This window comes from Tasmannia lanceolata, unplaced genomic scaffold (genome assembly GCF_043159265.1).
Source record: "Tasmannia lanceolata isolate RefF3 unplaced genomic scaffold, GAP_Taslan_0.1 ptg000013l, whole genome shotgun sequence".
NCBI lineage: Eukaryota > Viridiplantae > Streptophyta > Magnoliopsida > Canellales > Winteraceae > Tasmannia > Tasmannia lanceolata.
In genome coordinates this window covers 10,918,610-10,936,248 of record NW_027518690.1, presented here as the reverse complement: position 1 = coordinate 10,936,248, position 17,639 = coordinate 10,918,610, and the positions used below count along the sequence as shown (strand labels likewise).

The 17,639-nt window shown below is 37.6% G+C and overlaps 1 protein-coding gene across 2 annotated transcripts in view; it reads right to left on the bottom strand.

The window, feature by feature from the left end:
• The window catches only part of LOC143889771 (histone-lysine N-methyltransferase TRX1-like), a 42,646-nt gene extending 28,817 nt beyond the window's left edge, over positions 1-13,829 (bottom strand). For both annotated transcript variants that reach the window (XR_013254931.1, XM_077394120.1), the window contains exons 1-9: positions 13,035-13,829; positions 11,636-11,687; positions 11,447-11,521; positions 11,068-11,287; positions 7,488-7,611; positions 6,902-7,006; positions 2,141-2,337; positions 1,871-1,963; positions 1,651-1,748 (exon numbers count right to left, since the gene is read on the bottom strand). Coding sequence is in view for 1 of the 2 variants with exons in the window: in XM_077394120.1 (XP_077250235.1) it covers positions 1,651-1,748; positions 1,871-1,963; positions 2,141-2,337; positions 6,902-7,006; positions 7,488-7,611; positions 11,068-11,287; positions 11,447-11,521; positions 11,636-11,687; positions 13,035-13,696 (1,626 nt within the window). In the remaining variant the exon portion in view is untranslated. The remainder of the gene's footprint in view (positions 1-1,650; positions 1,749-1,870; positions 1,964-2,140; positions 2,338-6,901; positions 7,007-7,487; positions 7,612-11,067; positions 11,288-11,446; positions 11,522-11,635; positions 11,688-13,034) is intronic.
• Positions 13,830-17,639: the final 3,810 nt, after the last annotated feature.

Below are 17,639 nucleotides of genomic sequence, written 5' to 3'. Positions count from 1 at the left end.
TCAAAAAAAAGGTATGGTGACATCAACAGATGAGCCACAGGGATCTATTTTGATATGAAATTTTCCAAGTGATTTCATATAATTATGAATTATCAGCATTTTTATGAAAATTCTAGATGTTTATAGATGGGCTTCTTGATAAGTCCAAGTTTAGGATAATTAACTTCACTATTTTTTTAATGGTAATTAATTTCTCTATCTTCTTCTTCTTTTCTTTTTTCTTTTTTCTTTTTTCTTTTTTTTTTTTTTTTTTTTTTTGAAGAGAATGGTTATACTTGAACAAGTCAAACTATCGACTTGGACAAGGCAAAAAAAACTGACAAGAACGTATAAGCCCAAATTCTGACGAGAAACTACCCAAGCCAAAACTTCAACTTGGACAAATCAATTGATGCGGACAGTTTTTAGACTTGGGAATGTCAAAAGAGTTTTTATTTCACTCGGTGGGGCCAAACTTAATTCAATTCACGTGGTTATCTCTAATGCTGTCTAATATGGACCGGCCATTATAGCCATTTGACGTTAAAAATGCCTTCATAAATGGTGGCCTACGATAGAAGTTGCATGTGAAGCAATCACCTGGGTTTGTTGCTAAGCAGGAGTCAGATAAGTTTTGTAGATTCAAACAATTTACGGTTTAAAGCATTCACCCTGAGCATGGTTTGAGAGGTTTAGCACACAGTACATGGTTTTTGCAAATCGATGTGAATCTTTCTGTATTTATTTTGAGGAAATCTTCTAATATAATTGTCTTCGAAGTATATGTTGACGATATTATTATTACAAGCAATAATAGGTATTGATTAGTTGAAGAACTAACTTCAGACCAAAGACTTTAGCTAAGGATTTTCTTGGTATTGAGGTAGTAATGTAGTCCATCTAGAAAGTGAAAGGTCACGCAATAAATGAAAGGTTAAAGAGTAAAATATATGAAAACTGCCCATCAAGAAAGTGATCAACAAAAGATGGGATGAGCAACTTTACAGTCCCCTACATGTAACGGATCATTTCCCTAATCTCAGGAAGTTTCTAACTTTGGGGCTTTTCTCAAGTATCCCGGAGAATTACCAGGAAAAATAGAACATAAGGATATTAGAAAAATAGGTCAAAGCATAAAATATAAAAATAAGAGATACTAAAATAAAAAGATAAAATGCTATCAATTTCCTATTTTATATTTAGAAATTTATTGTTTTTATAAATTTTTAAAATTGTTGTCTCCAAAATTATTTTGTAAGAAAAGAAATCTCAAAACCCGTCAAGATTTTTGTCGTATTTACGCAATTTTTTTAAGAGAAGAAAAACAAAAATATCATGCAAGATTTCCAAAATACATGAAAATGTCTATTTTTTTTTCTTATTCAAGTTATTGACATTTAGAGATCTCGAAATTTCGGGAACTATTTGTAACACTAGTAGAGTTTGCTCAATGCAAATCTCTAGATTATACAATTGTTTTGATTAACTTTGATGATCAACCAACATGATTTGAGGAACAATAATATTCATAAACACCTAAAGCCTAAAAGGCCACATATAACAGAAACAACTAGCTAAATGATCAAACAACCCCATGCCAAATCAAAAGAAAAGCAAACAACACAGGTACCAAACGGTGGAAACAATTAAAGTAGATACATAAACACTAACCTGCTCTCCATTCTCCAATGTTACTCTAAATAAAGGCCAAGCCTTTGATTTGTGATCTCTTAACACTTCCATCTTATAAAAAGTACTTACACTTGGATCTGCACCATAGAAAAAATATATATAAAGATGCCACATTCCACCACATCATAAAGAAAAACAATCAAGAACATCAAAACCACTTTAGCAATATTTAAACCAAACCCTAAAAGAAAACCATCACCTGTTGTTGAACTATACTTCCGTAATGCAGTATATCCTTCAGGCCAGATGTATCGTTTGTCGTGAAAATACTCTGAGTCCGTGACAATCTTTCCTATAAGATTAATTACAAATGCACAAAAGCAAAATGAGCAATCCACATCAACCTCCATTTCCAATAAGAATCACCAATGCAATGCACCTGAAAGCAGGTTGGATTTGTATTTTGGGGCAGTTACAATAATAATCTTTACCAAGAACAGGGGGCAAAACGGAATTTTCAAAAAATTACCTAGACTTGTTACACGGAGATCCCCTATTTCAAATGGACAAGTTTGGATGCATTTCTGCATGCCTTCATCTCCTCTATAATCTTCACCAGACTCGATTCCTTCCTCGTCCTCCCCACTTGCACTCCCAGAGTCATCGGGCCCAATGTCGTTTTGCATTCGTAGCATATTATTTGGAAGCTTATGTTCCTTGAGGTACCTAGTAAGAATCAAATCTTTTAAAAGATGGCATTCCACTAAATCAGTATTGTGCAACATATCAAACAGTTTAAAAGTGGGAGGGTTTCTAGTTACCATGGACATTATAGTAATTGTAGATTGTGCAGCATAGCAAGTGGTATTATTTATTATTTTCAATCGTGTTCGAAGATCTGCCAACAGTGTGGCTGACAGGCTTGCTAGGGAGGACGTTCAAAAATTGGATTTGGAGATGTTTGATTTTCTTCGTCCTTGATTTTTTGGCCTTTCTTTTCTGCATCTTTTTTTTCACTTTCTTCTTGTTGTACTCTTTGTTGGACCACCTCGGTCTTCGTTTTTCATTTAATGAATTTGCTACCATTCAAAAGAAAAGGCAAGTGGTATTATATACATGTGGGTTTATACAGTAAAGTGCTTACTGGAGATCAGTGGAAGGATTGAAGGCAAGATTAGTGGCCAAGGGCTACACTCGGACATGCAGTGATTATTCAAAGGCTTTTTCTCCTGTTGCTAAGATTGGGTTCATATGGGCTGTAATCTTTGTGGCAGCTAATCAAGTTTGGCCTCTTTACCACCTCGATGTAAAGAATGCCTTCTTGCATGGTGAGTTGTAAGAAGTGCATATGGGCAACCACCTCGGTTTGTTGCTCAGAGGGAGTTATGTAAAGTGTGCAAGTTGAATAAATTGATTTATGGATGGGAGCAGTTACCCCATGCGTGGTTTGACAAGTTTAGCAAAATTGTGATGTAGTTTGAGCAAAGGAAGCAGAATGTCAATTCCAAGGGGGTAACGTGTTTCCCCGAGACGCGTTTCAGAAACGGGAAGCGAGGCGCTTCCCCAAAATTTGGGAATCGCATACTGGATTCGTGGGAAACGCGTATCCTGAAAATGGGAAGCAGGTTTCCTAAATTTGGGAAGCGCGTATCCTATCAAATGGGCAGTTAAGACTTCAAAAGTTTTCTACCCTCCTTGTCTCTTGCTGGTCCTCTTCTCTTCCTATTTCCTCTTCTTAGTATTTACGTGTAAAGACATTTAAATAAATGTCTTTACTATTTTTATTGTCCACTTAGTTAAGATTTACATGTAAATAAGGGAATAACCCCCATTTGAATCTATTGAAAATAGTTTCAAGACCCAAATCTAGAAGGATAAAAAGTCAACTTTCCAGTTCTAGTACAAAATTCGAAAAAACGAGTCCGATCAAAATCTTAACTTCCAATGGAGTATTTTTCCAATTTTAAAAATTCATAAATTCTATCATGTCCAAACATTATTAAATCACATAAGTCCGGTAAAAAAATCTCATAATTTGGTCTCTAAAAATTTTTCATCTGGTTATGCACCTGTCAACACATTGGTCAACACAGGCATTTCAGCTGGTAGTGATTTTTCTTTTAAGTAAATGTTGGATCTTTTAATGAAAGGTGATTTTTTATATTTGGTTCATATAATTATTTCTTATATTTTTTATTTTTTACTTTTTTTAATTTTTAACTATTAAAAAATATTCTTCGACCCTTACACTTCCCGCTTCCCACCTTCCTAAGAGCCTTCGCTTCCCGCTTTCACTTCCCGCCCTGGCAACCTTGGTTTGAGCTAAGGAGGTGTCAAGTTGACCATGCAGTGTTTAGCAAGAACGTTAAGGTAAAATAAGTTTGGTGGCCTACATCAATTATATTGCGAACACACGTAGACACAACAAAAGGTATTTAGGACTTAAAATGTTTTTTCAATGACACTTCCATGCAAAGGATCTTGGGAAACTTCAGTATTTTGTGGGTATTGAGGTGGCTCAATCAAGTCGATAATAATATTTCCCAAAGAAAGTATGCACTATATTCGAATGAAGAAACCGGACTCTTAGAGGCAAGACTAGTAGACACACCTATAGATCCAATAACAAGCCCATGGTTGACCAAGAGCCCCCCATGGTTAATCAAGAAGAAAATGCAGTGTTTAGCAAGAACATTAAGATAAAATAATGTTGGTGGCCTACGTCAATTATATTGCGATCACGGGTAGAGACAACAAAGGCATTTAGGAATTAAAATGTTTCTTCAATGGCACTTCCATGCAAAGGATCTTGGGAAACTTCAATATTTTGTGGGTATTGAAGTGGCTCAATCAAGTCAGTATTAATATTTCCCAAAGAAAGTATGCACTAGATTCAAATGAAGAAACCGGTCTCTTAGAGGCAAAACTAGTAGACACACCTATAGATCCCAATAACAAGCCCATGGTTGACCAAGAGCCCATGGTTGATCAAGAAGAACATGCAGTGTTTAGCAAGAACACTAAGGTAAAATAATGTTGGTGGCCTACGTCGATTATATTGCAATCACGGGTAGAGACAACAAAGGCATTTAGGAATTAAAATGTTTCTTCAATGACACTTCCATGCAAAGGATCTTGGGAAACTTCAATATTTTGTGGGTATCGAGGTGGCTCAATCAAGTCGGTATTAATATTTCCCAAAGAAAGTATGTACTAGATTCAAATAAAGAAACCGGTCTCTTAGAGGCAAGACAAGACTAGTAGACACATCTATAGATCCCAATAACAAGCCCACGGTTGACCAAGAGCCCAATGTTTGATCAAGAAGAACAATTTGAAGATTTAGGAAGATACAGAAGGTTGGTTGGTAGACTCATCTACCTAACCATTACCAGACAAAACATCGCGTTCACAGTTAGTATGATAGGCCAGTTTATGCACATTCCGTGTGTACCATATTAGGAAGTTGTGATTCGCTTATTGAGATACCTTAAAGGTGCTCTTGGTCAGGGGATGTCGTATAAGGCGAATTGAGAGGTACATTGATGTTTATTGGGCTGGCTCTCCTTCAGACGGGATATCCATTACTGGCTATTGTACCTTCGTTGGGGTAACATGGTAACGTGGAGAAATCAAAAGCAAAGTGTGGTTGCGAGATCTAGTTCAAAGGCAGAGTATTAAGTTATGGCTAGCACGGCTTGTGAGTTGATGTGATTGAAGATTTTACTTCAGGTGATTGGTTTTACTGTTGACCGTATAGTCAAATTATTTTGTGACAATCAAGTTGCCTCACATATTGCCAGCATTTCAGTGTTCTATAAGATATCAAAACACATCGTAATGGATTGTCATTTCGTAAGAAAGAAAGACATGGACGGGAAAATATCTATGTCGCATGTGAAATCACAATACCAGCTAGCATATTTCCTAAGTCAGAGCACGCATATTTGTTCCTAGTTGGGTATTACTGATATATAAACTCCAGCTTAAGGGGAGTGTTATAATGATGCAATGAAGTGGGCTCATCATTTCTGTCTTTTTTTTTAATGACCATCACTTATGTCTTTAATACGACTTAATGTGCGATCGTCTAGTCAAATTATTTTGTGACAATCATGTTGCCTCACATATTGCCAGCATTTCAGTGTTCTATGAGAGTACAAAACACATCAAAATGGATTGTCATTTCGTAAGAAAGAAAGTCATGGATGGGGAAATATCTACGGCGCATGTGAATTCACAATACCATCTAGCATATTCCGTAAGTCAAAGCACACATATTTGTTCCGAGTTAGATATTATTGATACATACACTCCAGCTTAAGGGGAGTGTTATAATGATGCAATGAAGTGGGGCCCATCATTTGTGTCTTTAAAGGACTTAATGTGAAGGGGCCCCACTTATGCTATGCACAGTATATAAAACGGGGAGAGCAGTCCTGTTTTCAATTAGAAAACCTATTAACTTCACTTTACTTTCCTTGCTCTTCACCTCTATTTTTTGTTTCTTATACAATTTACAATATTCAAGGAAAGTTGAGTGATCCTCATAGCTATGGTGGAAACATAAAACCTTATCATAACCCATCTGATAGATATGTATTATTGTGGGAGTCAATTTATGCATATAATATGTGCCGCTCACCTTGATACTAAAAGTTATTAAAGAAAATACATTAGGAGTTTATTTGGAGCTGTGAACAGTGGTTAACTATGAAGTTAAAAAGAAACTAAACTTGTATAGATGGAGAATTAAAACAAAGTTGCTGAGCAAAATAAATTCAGAACAATCAAGAAAAAACATTTCCTACAGCATTCTTGACATAAAACTACACAAGAGGCACAAAATGCAACCAGAAGTTATGTTACTTTTATTTCAATAACAAAAATCAGAAGAAAGGATCCAAAGTCAGGTCATCACACAGAAAAGAGCACATCTGTGAAAGAAATGCGTATGGAAAACGATTTTAGATAAAGCACTTCAAATTCATTAAAAAGTTAATGAAAAACACTGATGAGCAAAAGAAAATATTTGCCACGGCAAATGATAAAGATAATCAAAGGAAACAATTTTCAGGATTGATCTCAAGATCAATACGAATTAACAATAAAACTAATATCTGAAATGAACATAGTGAAATTTGGATAAACTCTACTAAATCTAATGATACGAAGGTAATGAGCTTATCCCATCGCATGCCCTATGAACCAGAAGACCTTTTTTCCTTTCCAACATGAAGCTTAACTATTTTTCTAGATAAAGAAAACGTCAACCCTTATAAGTCCATACATCTTTGCTTCTTCTAAGCTTCGACAAAAATTTGTTTTGTTGCACTTCAAATGGAAGGAAGAAAGCAGGCCCGTGAGAAATGGCATGGTTTGTTTTACATGAATCCTGAGCAATCAAAACAGGAGAGTCGTAAGAATAAGATGATCCTAAAAAAAGAAATGCAATAAAGTCATGCACAGAACCATTCATTCCAAAAGAAATAAGCCTTTTCAATAGCAGCCTAAGGAAACAAATCTTGTATACTTCAATAGAAACAAAACAATACTAAAACCACAATTTGACAGTAGAGTGCTAGCCAAGGTTTTAAATTTTGGTTTCAGTTTCGGCCCCAAATTTCGGCCGAAATTTGGGGAAAAATGAATAACTTTTTTATTTCGAAATTTCTGTGATTTTGGCTGAAATTTCGGAAAAATAGTAATGTCTAGAAAAAATTGATTTTTCAGATTCAATCGAAATTTGGGAAAGATCCGAAATTTCGGGTTTTGTGCATTTCGGTTTCGGTCCCAACCGAAATCCAAAATTTCGGTATTTCGGCCGAAATTTAAAACCATGGTGCTACCACATCTTCTCCAGAACTGTAACAAACCTTGCAAAATCATGGGTCCCAAAAAACTGCACAGCAACAGATCTCTCTCCCCTATTTGCCTTTAGACCTCCACAAGCATCAACATGTGATTCAGCAATAACAACTGCTGGCCACATGGCATGCCCTGTAAAACACATAACCAGAGTCACCAAAATATATTATTATAAGATGCTAAGATGAAAATATAGATCATTGGGATTTATGGGAGTGCAAAAAAAACTAAATATAACAGTACCGAAGGGTCATAAGCTCCATCAAATCATCAATGAGCAATTAGTTCCAATAGATTTTATTTTCAAAAATAATTCCTTCCCTTTTTTTCTTCTGAAATGTGAATGATCATGCTCCATGAACATGGGTCTGTAAACTATTAGAGATGTGAATCTACTTGTCTAACAATTTCTTTCATCAACATAGGCAGAAAAAACTTGCTAAATCTCTTGAAACTTAAGGTTAAGTGACCAAAACGGGGAGAGTCCTTTTTCACTCTTTATCGCTACTCCTTTTTTTCCTTCTTACAAATAAAAGTCTTATTGAAGAAAAAGATAACAATATCAGTAGGTACAAAGTTTGAGATCATCACAACAGAGAAGGAGAATGGAAAATAATAATGAAGGATTGCACCATTTTTAGCGAGCGAGTTATTCCCCTCTCTATGAATATGATGAAAGGAGCCCACCATTTGTTGTCTTAATCGTAAATCTCAGTTAAAAGATCCACAAGTCAGTAGGGAACGGGGCACTCAATACTCACCTGACAAATAGCATGAAGAAAATCACCTTTCACAAACAGCAAATCAGGCGAGCCAGAAAAAAGCCTTACACCTTCAAACAACACATGCGCCTTTGCAATGTTAGCATTCATGATACCTAAAAGCCAGGCATAAACCAACCCCACCTTGTCCATGGACCTTCCATCAAAATTCAACACGAAAACACCATCAACAGGCTCCCCGGCCCTCCTACTGGTCTCAACAGAGAAACCTGCTACAAGTAACCATCCTCCAATCTCCAACCTAGTTGATGGTTTTAACATTAAGGAAGCTCTCATACATATGGTAAATATGAACTGGTACCAAAGGCACTTTGACAGAGATAGAAGCGAAGGAAGCAATCCATAGAAAGATTTGGCGTCGCTGACTACGTGCTGTGGTTAATGAGTTTTGTAAATGCGTGGGACCTGTTTTGTGAAGAATCAACAGAATAGCTAATACATAAAAACATATCCAACTGAAGGATATAGGAAAACCTGATATGCTGCCTTGATCTTTCTTTGTCTCAGACCCCATCCCAAGGTTTTAAATTTCAGTTTCAGAACTGATTTCAGACCCCACCGAAATCCGAAATTTCAGGCCGAAATTTGGTATTTTGGCTCGAAATTTCAGCCGAAATTTTGTAACAATTTTTTTTTTAATAAAAAATGGCATTTAATCGAAATTTCGGACCGAAATTTGGAATTTCGCCCACGGAAATTTCGGATTTCGGTCGAAATTTAGAACCATGCCCCATACCCCAATAATAATGGTAGAGTACGGGGTGGCCCCAAAGCGGAATTGAACTGTGGTGGTTGGTTGAAGCACCAGTGGGTAATCACTCCATTCTTAGGGAACCGTACGTGAGGCTTCCGCAGCATAAGGCTCCATCTCGAGCTTCAGCATACGGCTAACAGCCACATTGGTTTGATCTTTCCCAATCATCCTAGTCGAAACTTGTAAGCAGCACTTGTACGGAGGTGCATGCATGCATAAAGGGACACCCCCCCCCCTTTTCTCATCTGAACCTTAAGGATGGGCCCCTGCCCTATTTACAAACCCTCTGTCGAGCTCTACCCTCCAGCATTTCTTTGAAGGGGACCAAATAAATGTTGATCCTCCCCATCCGTTTGTTTTAGCATCTCATCCTACGGTCTCCTCACCAAGAGCTCCCCAGCAACGACAGAGGAACCAACCTGCATGCTGTGACGGGGCAGCTCTTCTGATTCGCAATAAGACCTGGATGACCATCCCTAGCCTCGGTAGCCTAAGAGTTTGTCTTGTTTCACAATAAGACCTGGATGATTTCCCTAGCCTTAGTAGCTTAAGAGTTTACGTCCATCCTTGGTCCATGACAGTTTCCTTCTATTTCTCCCTTGTAGCCGTTACCCGAATTGGCACAAGTGTGTTCACACCCCCCAAATTGACTTGATGAGGAATCAATGTTTGCGAACAAACACACCCCCCTACACACACCTAGGAGCGCCCCTTCCTGAATATCCATAGAAGATCCAAGTAGGCGGGTCATGGCCCTACAGGGTACCCACTACTCGAAGCCCACCCAAAAAAAGATGCGTCTGTCAAGTTAGGTTCTTAGTTGGGTTGGGCGGGTTGGACCAGAAATGTTATGCGTACGCACAAGACTACCCCTCTTCCCGAAATCTTCCCGGGGACTACTTTACGACGACAGGCGATCGCCCATTGGGGAGTTTACTGCACAAGGCCCGTGCATTCCTAACAAAATATACAATATGAAGTAAATATAGAAGAAAAATGAAACAACTTTGCTAACAACTCCTCTAATCCTGCCTACAACCACAAAGAAGTTCAACTCCAGAAGCTGACACCCTATCAGGCATCTGATCATGAAGAATCGATGTCAAGCTGAGATACCTAAATCCTTCTAATCAGTACAAAAAGGAAATTGAATACTCAGCTCCATCAAAACATTGGAGAGTCCAGGTGATGGATAAGAAACTTCTATCAGTTTCTTTGAAAGGATGTATGGGCCTTGAGGTGTCTCCATACTGAATACTCGCCATATTAGATACCAATATCGTATCCAGTAGACATTTTTCAGTATTCAAGTCAGGTTGGTTGGTGAGCCTAATGATAGGAGACTACCTAGCTTGGTTCGGAGAGCACTTGTTCTTTCTTCACCCATTGCCTTTGTCCAATTTTTCATTTTCTTGGTTCAAGACTCTTCTGCTTATGAATCTCCTTTAAAAACTGCCTACATAAGAGTCGGAGAAAGATCCACTAGAAACTTGCATCTATCTTACAGCATAAGGAAGTGCAAGAACCATAACTGTGTACCATTCAAAAAAAAAAAACCATAACTGTGTCTCCATTTCATTCATCACTTCGTAGCATCTGCAAATACCCTCACCATTATCATCTGGGACAACTCAACTCGATCCAACTCATCATCCCATGCGCCTTTCCCACAATCCCATTAATACTAATCAAAGTTTAAAAAAAGTATGACTGCGACAAGAGAAGCAGTTTGCAAATGTTCAAGGCAGTGAGAATCAAAATAGAACCAGATAACCTATATGGATCAGCTGTTTTTTGTACTTTGGTTTGGAACCTAGCTACCAGTATGGGCTTATAGCGATGGGAGGTTTTCATGGTCTCATTGATTGTATTAGCCTGACAACCTATTTCAGCAGTAGAATCACCAACAGTAAAGAGAACTCCGCCTTTTAAAATTGGCATACATTTTATATACAATGCAAGGATGGAATTTGAGTTATGAGTGCCACCAAAATGAAGATATCATAAATAATGTCTCATCAGACTTTAAAGTGAGAACATTCCCTAACACACCTGAAAGTTTTGCCCACACAATATCACCGGGTTCGAGTTCTGGACATTCAACAAAATCAGCAGCCAAAACAAGCATCTCATCAACATCTGGTCCTTTCTTCTCTGTGTTTGGAAAACTGCATTTCAAGTTCAGACGGTGGATTTCCTCACGGGAGAGATAAAATCTCATCTTCTCACCCGAAAGAATCAGACTTTCACCATCACCATCATCATATTTAATCTGCAGTTTTTTTTTTTTTTTAAATGTATTAATGTCTAGCTTCAACAACGCATTGTCTATAAATGCATTCATATGTATATATTGATAAAATGTAAAAGTATGGAATTCACAGCATAAACACAAATTTAAAACAACGTCCAGGTGATGGAAGAATCATACGTCATGTTCTTGAGTCTCTGAATTATACCCAGTGACACGACCAGTATACCATGCGTCATCCAATGGCCAGTGCACCTGCATTTTCCAGTTTAAATTTTATGTACAAGCTTCCGATATGATTTTTTAAATCAATAAACCTAAGTATAGAAAGCATAAAAATTAAAACAAACAATGCCAAAGAAAACTTACCTTGCATTGTAGACCAATGAATGCCCTTGGATCAACATCTTCAAAACTCAACCTGCACCAAAGACAAATAAGATTTATCTTCCAATAGTAAACATAATTGTGTGGAACGACCAATTACTCGAAAAGCTTAAGTTGTTAGAGTTGGTGTTATTTAATCATTCATACTTCAATGCTCCCCCTCAAGTGTGGCCCCTCTTTTGGGTTGGTCATACATGTGGATTTTTAATATCAAGGAGTTGTTGGGTTTTGAACCCAGGACCTACCGTGAAGCAATAGCTCTGATACCATGTGAAACAACCAATTACTCCAAAAGCTCAAGCTGTTTGAGTTTGTGTTCTTTAATCATTTATACTTCAACAAGTTGACCACACCAACATTGCTAACCAATGTGCCCCTCCATTACTTTGGTTCAAAACAAGGAATGGGAAGCATAGGAGCATCCTAAATTAAATTCTTGCAAACAGATTGTTGAAGTATAAATGTTAAATAACACTAACTCGAACAGCTTGAACTTTGGAGCAGTTGCTTGTTTCACATGGTATCAGAGCTATTGCCTCGCGGCAGGTCCTGGACTCAAAACTCAACAACTCCTTGATACTAAAAATCCACGTGTACGGTCAACCCAAAAGAGGGGCCAGATGTGAAAAGCATATGATCCACCCAAAAAAGAAGAGCCACACACGAGGGGGTGTGTTGAAGTATAAATGATTAAATAACACCAACTATAGCAGGTTAAGCTTTTGGAGTAATTGGTTGTTTCACACAAATTAGGGTAATGAATAAGCAATAATCTACAAGAGAACTATGATCATGTGAAAAAAGAACATGGGCATAGCTTGAGTAATTGGTTGTTTCACACGGTATCAGAGCTACAGCCTCACGGCTGGTCCTAGGTTTAAAACCCAACAACTCATTGATATTAAAAATCCACGTGTATGGCCAGCCCAAAAAGAGTGTCCAGATGTGCCACGTGTACGGCAAACCCAAAAAAGAGGGGCCACACTCGAGGGGGAGTATTGAAGTATAAATGATTAGATAACACCAACATTAACGGCTTAAGCTTTTGGAGTAATTGTTTGTTTCATAACCGTAATCCGTGTGAAACAACCAATTACTCCAAAAGCTTAAGCCGTTAGAATCGGTGTTATTTAATCATTTATTCTTCAACCCCCCCCCTCGAGCGTGGCCCCTCTTTTTCGGGTTTGCCATACACGTAGATTTTCAAGGAGTATTTGGGTTTTGAACACAGGACCTGTTCGTGAGGCAATAACTCCAATACCATGTGAAACAACTGATTACTCCAAAAGTTTAAGCTGTTAGAATTAGTGTTATTTAACCATTTATACTTCAACATAATCTACAAGAGAACTATGAAAAAAAAAAAAGATGAAGAACTTACCCAATCCATCTCTTCGCTGAAACTAACGCAGAAGAATTCTTCTGGGGATCGTTTGACAACCCACATTTCCTCGTTCGAGCAGAATTCGTATTATCGAGACTTCGAATTCCCCTCGACCAATGCCCAGCTAAATTTAGCAAATCACTCGATTCCACGCCCAAGTTAAACAGTTCATATTTCGATCTCTTCTTCCTCTTCTTATTAACATTATTACTCTTAGCCATAACCGAATCCAAAATTCCATCTTCCCCATCAGCACCATCAAAACCCTCAAAAATAATACAATCTTGAGAACCCAATTCTCCCCCTTCTTCACAAATCTGAGACCGATCATCACCATTCATTCCTCTCTCATTCTCCTCATTGATTATCGATTTTTCCAATTCAAGGGGATTGTTTGGAGAAATACGAGGGATTTTTTTGGGGCGTCTTTTGTAAACAAGGAGGGAGAGTTTTTGAAGGGGAATTTCAGGGTTTGAATCAGAGGGTTCGATGAGTTTTCGAGCTTTTACCTTTTTAGACATGACATTGGAAGATCCACTAGCATTGATGCAAGGAGATGTTGCAGAGTAGAGATCACTAAGAGGGAGGTACCTTATTGGGGTGCCGTTATCAATATCCTCTTCTTCGTGCATGAATTTCTGCTGTAATGGTAGAGCCATGAAATTAGGGCATGAAAAGGGATTTTCTAGGGTTTTTGGAGGGAGGGGAGAAAGGGGTGATCTTTTAGATGGGGATTTTGCGAAACATCCCTTGTTTCCCGCCGTGGAGTGAAATATCACACAAGAGGGGCAGATTTATAATGTTTAGGAGAAGCTCAATGTGATATTCGCACATTAATGCTTGATAATGGCACTCCATTTTATTAAACACTTGCTTGATTTGGGTTATACAGCTTTTTGTGAATTGTTGTAGCTTCTAATAGGAAATTGGACAGGTGAGAATTGATTAATAAAAAATAGAGTTCTGCTGTTAAAGAAGGGGTGCAGATTTTATTCCTGATAATTCAATATATGATGATTTATACCATATATACAGAGAATGATAGATAATTCTGAGGAGAAGAACATGTTGCCTCGTCAGATATTCATTCTAATATCTGAAGCAAGGAGTATAATCAAGAAATATTTGAACTATGATTCATGCCTACTATTCAGCCCCTTTGATGAACGGACTCCAAAAAATTAGAGGTACTTCATAAATCGAACGATTTTTCTTCCTTCAGATTCGTGTGCAATAACTGTGCCGGGTGTTATTTTTACCCAAAGCTTTGTCACTTCAAGTCTTTCAACTTTCAACTGGAATGCATCGATCCACAATATTAGTACCCGCTCTACAATCCTAGTGGTTAATGATGCACATAAGTATGATGTTATTGAGATGTGAAGCTCTTTTACGCGGAGCGTGATACAACAAAAAAACAGCATGAATGACAATAAAAACAACATTAAGGGGGTGCGAGACGGATATCTTATCAATTGAAGCAGGCACCGAGAGTTTAGTGTGCAGATTGAATAAGGCATTATATGAATTGAAGCAGGCACCGAGAGTTTAGTGTCGAAAGATCTGCAACTTTCTTCTGTTCTTGGGATATACCCTTACTAATAGGGCTAGCGCAAATTCATCTGTGTTGTGAAGCAGAATCCCAGATACAAATAAATAGATAAAAAAAATCTCGAGTTGAAATAAGTTTTTAGCTGCTTTCAAGGATTTCATGCACTGGTAGCAAAACGTAGCATAAGAGAGCATGCTTCCTATTTTCACTTTGTTTTTCACATAAATGTCATCTGTACAAAAGAAGGCAATGGAGGGAGTGAAGATATCATTTCCATATATGCTGATGTATACTATTATATGTGTTGGTCTGTAGCAGATGTGTTGATATATTCTATTAATGTCTCATGAGTCAAAATTCATATTTACCAATAGATAACTAGGTATATATATGGATATATAGACAGTGGTTAGTGTATTTTTTTATTTTTTTTTCTATCGATTCAAAATGCGGTATTTCCTCGTCTTCCTTCATCATAATTTTTTTTCCAGTCGTTACGTTCCCCTCGGTTTTTGGTAGAAAATATCGCAAACTTCGTTGGGATTGTCCTCATATCGATTCATTTCCCACCATAGATGCAATCTCAAAACGTTCAATTACAATTCCATTGAGGAGAGAGTAGTTAAAAGGAGATTTGGGTGAGGAATGGAGCATGATGGGGAAGATAAATTGGAAAATAAATTGAAAAAAAAGAGTAAGAGGGGGTCTGAAATTGTTTGAGACGTAGTAGGCTTGATTCATTTATGGTAGTGGAAGCCTTCAACCATTGTAGGAGTTGTTTTTTCTCTATAACAAAATATTTTAGTGGAGATAATAGGGTCTTTGTTGTACGGTGTGGTGATTTGTGGTTTTTGCATGATATTCTATTGCTTAATATGATTCATATGTTTGAATTTTAGCTCACATAAATTTTTTTTATTAGTTTTTTTTTCATGGGTAGGGTTTTTAAGAGATAAAAGCAGATATTAAGCTGTATACATCATGTGTTGATCAATTGTTTGAAATAGAAGTTTAGGATTTTGTATTTCGTAGTATCTGTGCTCTGCATATGTTCTACTAACAACACGAATGATAGATATATGAATGTGAGAGTAACGGTGAGACAGAAAAGACAAGGTAAATATAAGAAAAAATAATGAATGAATAAATTATAAAATAACAAGAACGAAAGTAAGTGTTTTGGAAATGGTTAGGAGTGGATAATTTGAATATGTTGCGAATGTTTTGGGCTTTGCTGGGCAATTTCACGGAAAGCCATTTCGCGGAATAATGATGGAATATTGCAGGATAATTGATGATGTTTTTGTTCTGTATATATAGAATGCTTCAGTGGGATTTTTATATCAATAGAAGAAGCGGAATGAAGTGGGGAATTGTAAGAGCTTCCTATTTATATTTGGAAATGATATCAGTACAGCCATGTTTTGATATTTTCACTTACACGTCCTGTCTTTTAGCATTTAAAGAGTTGTCAGAGGTTATTACAGTCCCCAAAAAGCAGGGGTGTCAACTGATTCACTTCAGATCAGATCCACCTATGTCTCAGTCACGATCTATTCAAATCACTTAATCGGTCGGATCGGATTTGGAGAGCTCTTCGGATCCTACTTCCCATTTCTCGGTCACAGTCAATTTCAAATCAGACAGTCCATCGGGAGCGTCCTAGTAGATCATACTTGCATTGTATGCAGCTAAAACTATCAAAAGAGGGCAAGGGCAAGTTGCAGCGGCGACGTCACAACGGATTAGGGACTTAAAGTCAATGGCTAGAGAAGGAAGAGAAGAGGGCAACTCAAGAATTGAGACAGAAGAATGAAAAACACTATAAATAGAAATAGCTCGGAAAAATGGATGTGTTATAGTATGAAAGATTAAATAACGCCTTCCCTAACAACTTAAGTTTTTGGAGTAATTGGTTGTTTCACACATGGTATCAGAGCAAATGCCGGGGTTCAAACCTCCTTGATAGCAAAATCCACATGCAATGGCCAAACCCAAAAAAGGGACCACATGTGCCACGTGTAGGCCGACCCAAAGAAAGAGGGGCCACACGTGACTGGTTGTTTCACATGGTATCAGAGCAAATGCCTAGGTTCAAACCTCCTTGATAGCAAAATCCACATGCAGCGGCCAAACCCAAAAAGGGGGCCACATGTGCCACGTGTAAGCCAACCCAAAGAAAGAGGGCCACACGTGAGGGGGAGTGTTAAAGTATAAAAGATTAAATAACGCCTTCTCCATCAGCTTAAGCTTTTAGAAAACATGGGATGTGGCTTATTTTTACTAAAATACCCTTGAAATAATTCTTAATGTTATAAAAATTAGAGGGTATTTTCATAAAATAATATAAAAATATCGGATTTAGGACTATGCCGCGGGCTTTTATTAGTTGTCCGGATCCGATCGGTAATTCTTTCAGATCCTATGACCAGGATCCGAAATATGTCCATGGATCCTACTAGTGTGTCTAGGTCCTGTCCATTTAACTTCGGTTATAGAAAGTCCATCGGACTGTCTGGGTTCATTTACAGCCCTACCAAAAAGCTCTCAAAAGGCAATTAAAAAAGAAAGGGAAAATTACATTTACACCCCCTCTAGTTTCTGACACATCCACTTCTACCCCTATAGTTTAAAACTTGACAGCTACACCCTCTGTAGTTTCAATTTGTATAAGGTAGGCCCCCCAGTTGAAGGTTCGTCCACAGATTGAAGGGTTAGGATGATCCGATGGAGCTGATTTTTTGGGCACACCCTATCTATGTCAAGGCCCATCAAATGAATGATTTGGACATAAAGTTGCCCACTTTTCACGTCAAATCAGGTTATAATGGGGGTGCACCAGGGGGGAGGGGTTGAAAATATCATCTCCCTAAATATAATAAATGCACACATATCACCATAACTCGAGTAATCAACAAATACGACATGTGACTCCAAAAAGTCAATTTATAGTCATAAAACAAAAGATTGCACCATTAACAATCGGTGAACAACTATAATGGGTATCCGATGATGATTATCATCATTAATGTGCATAGAGATGCAAATTA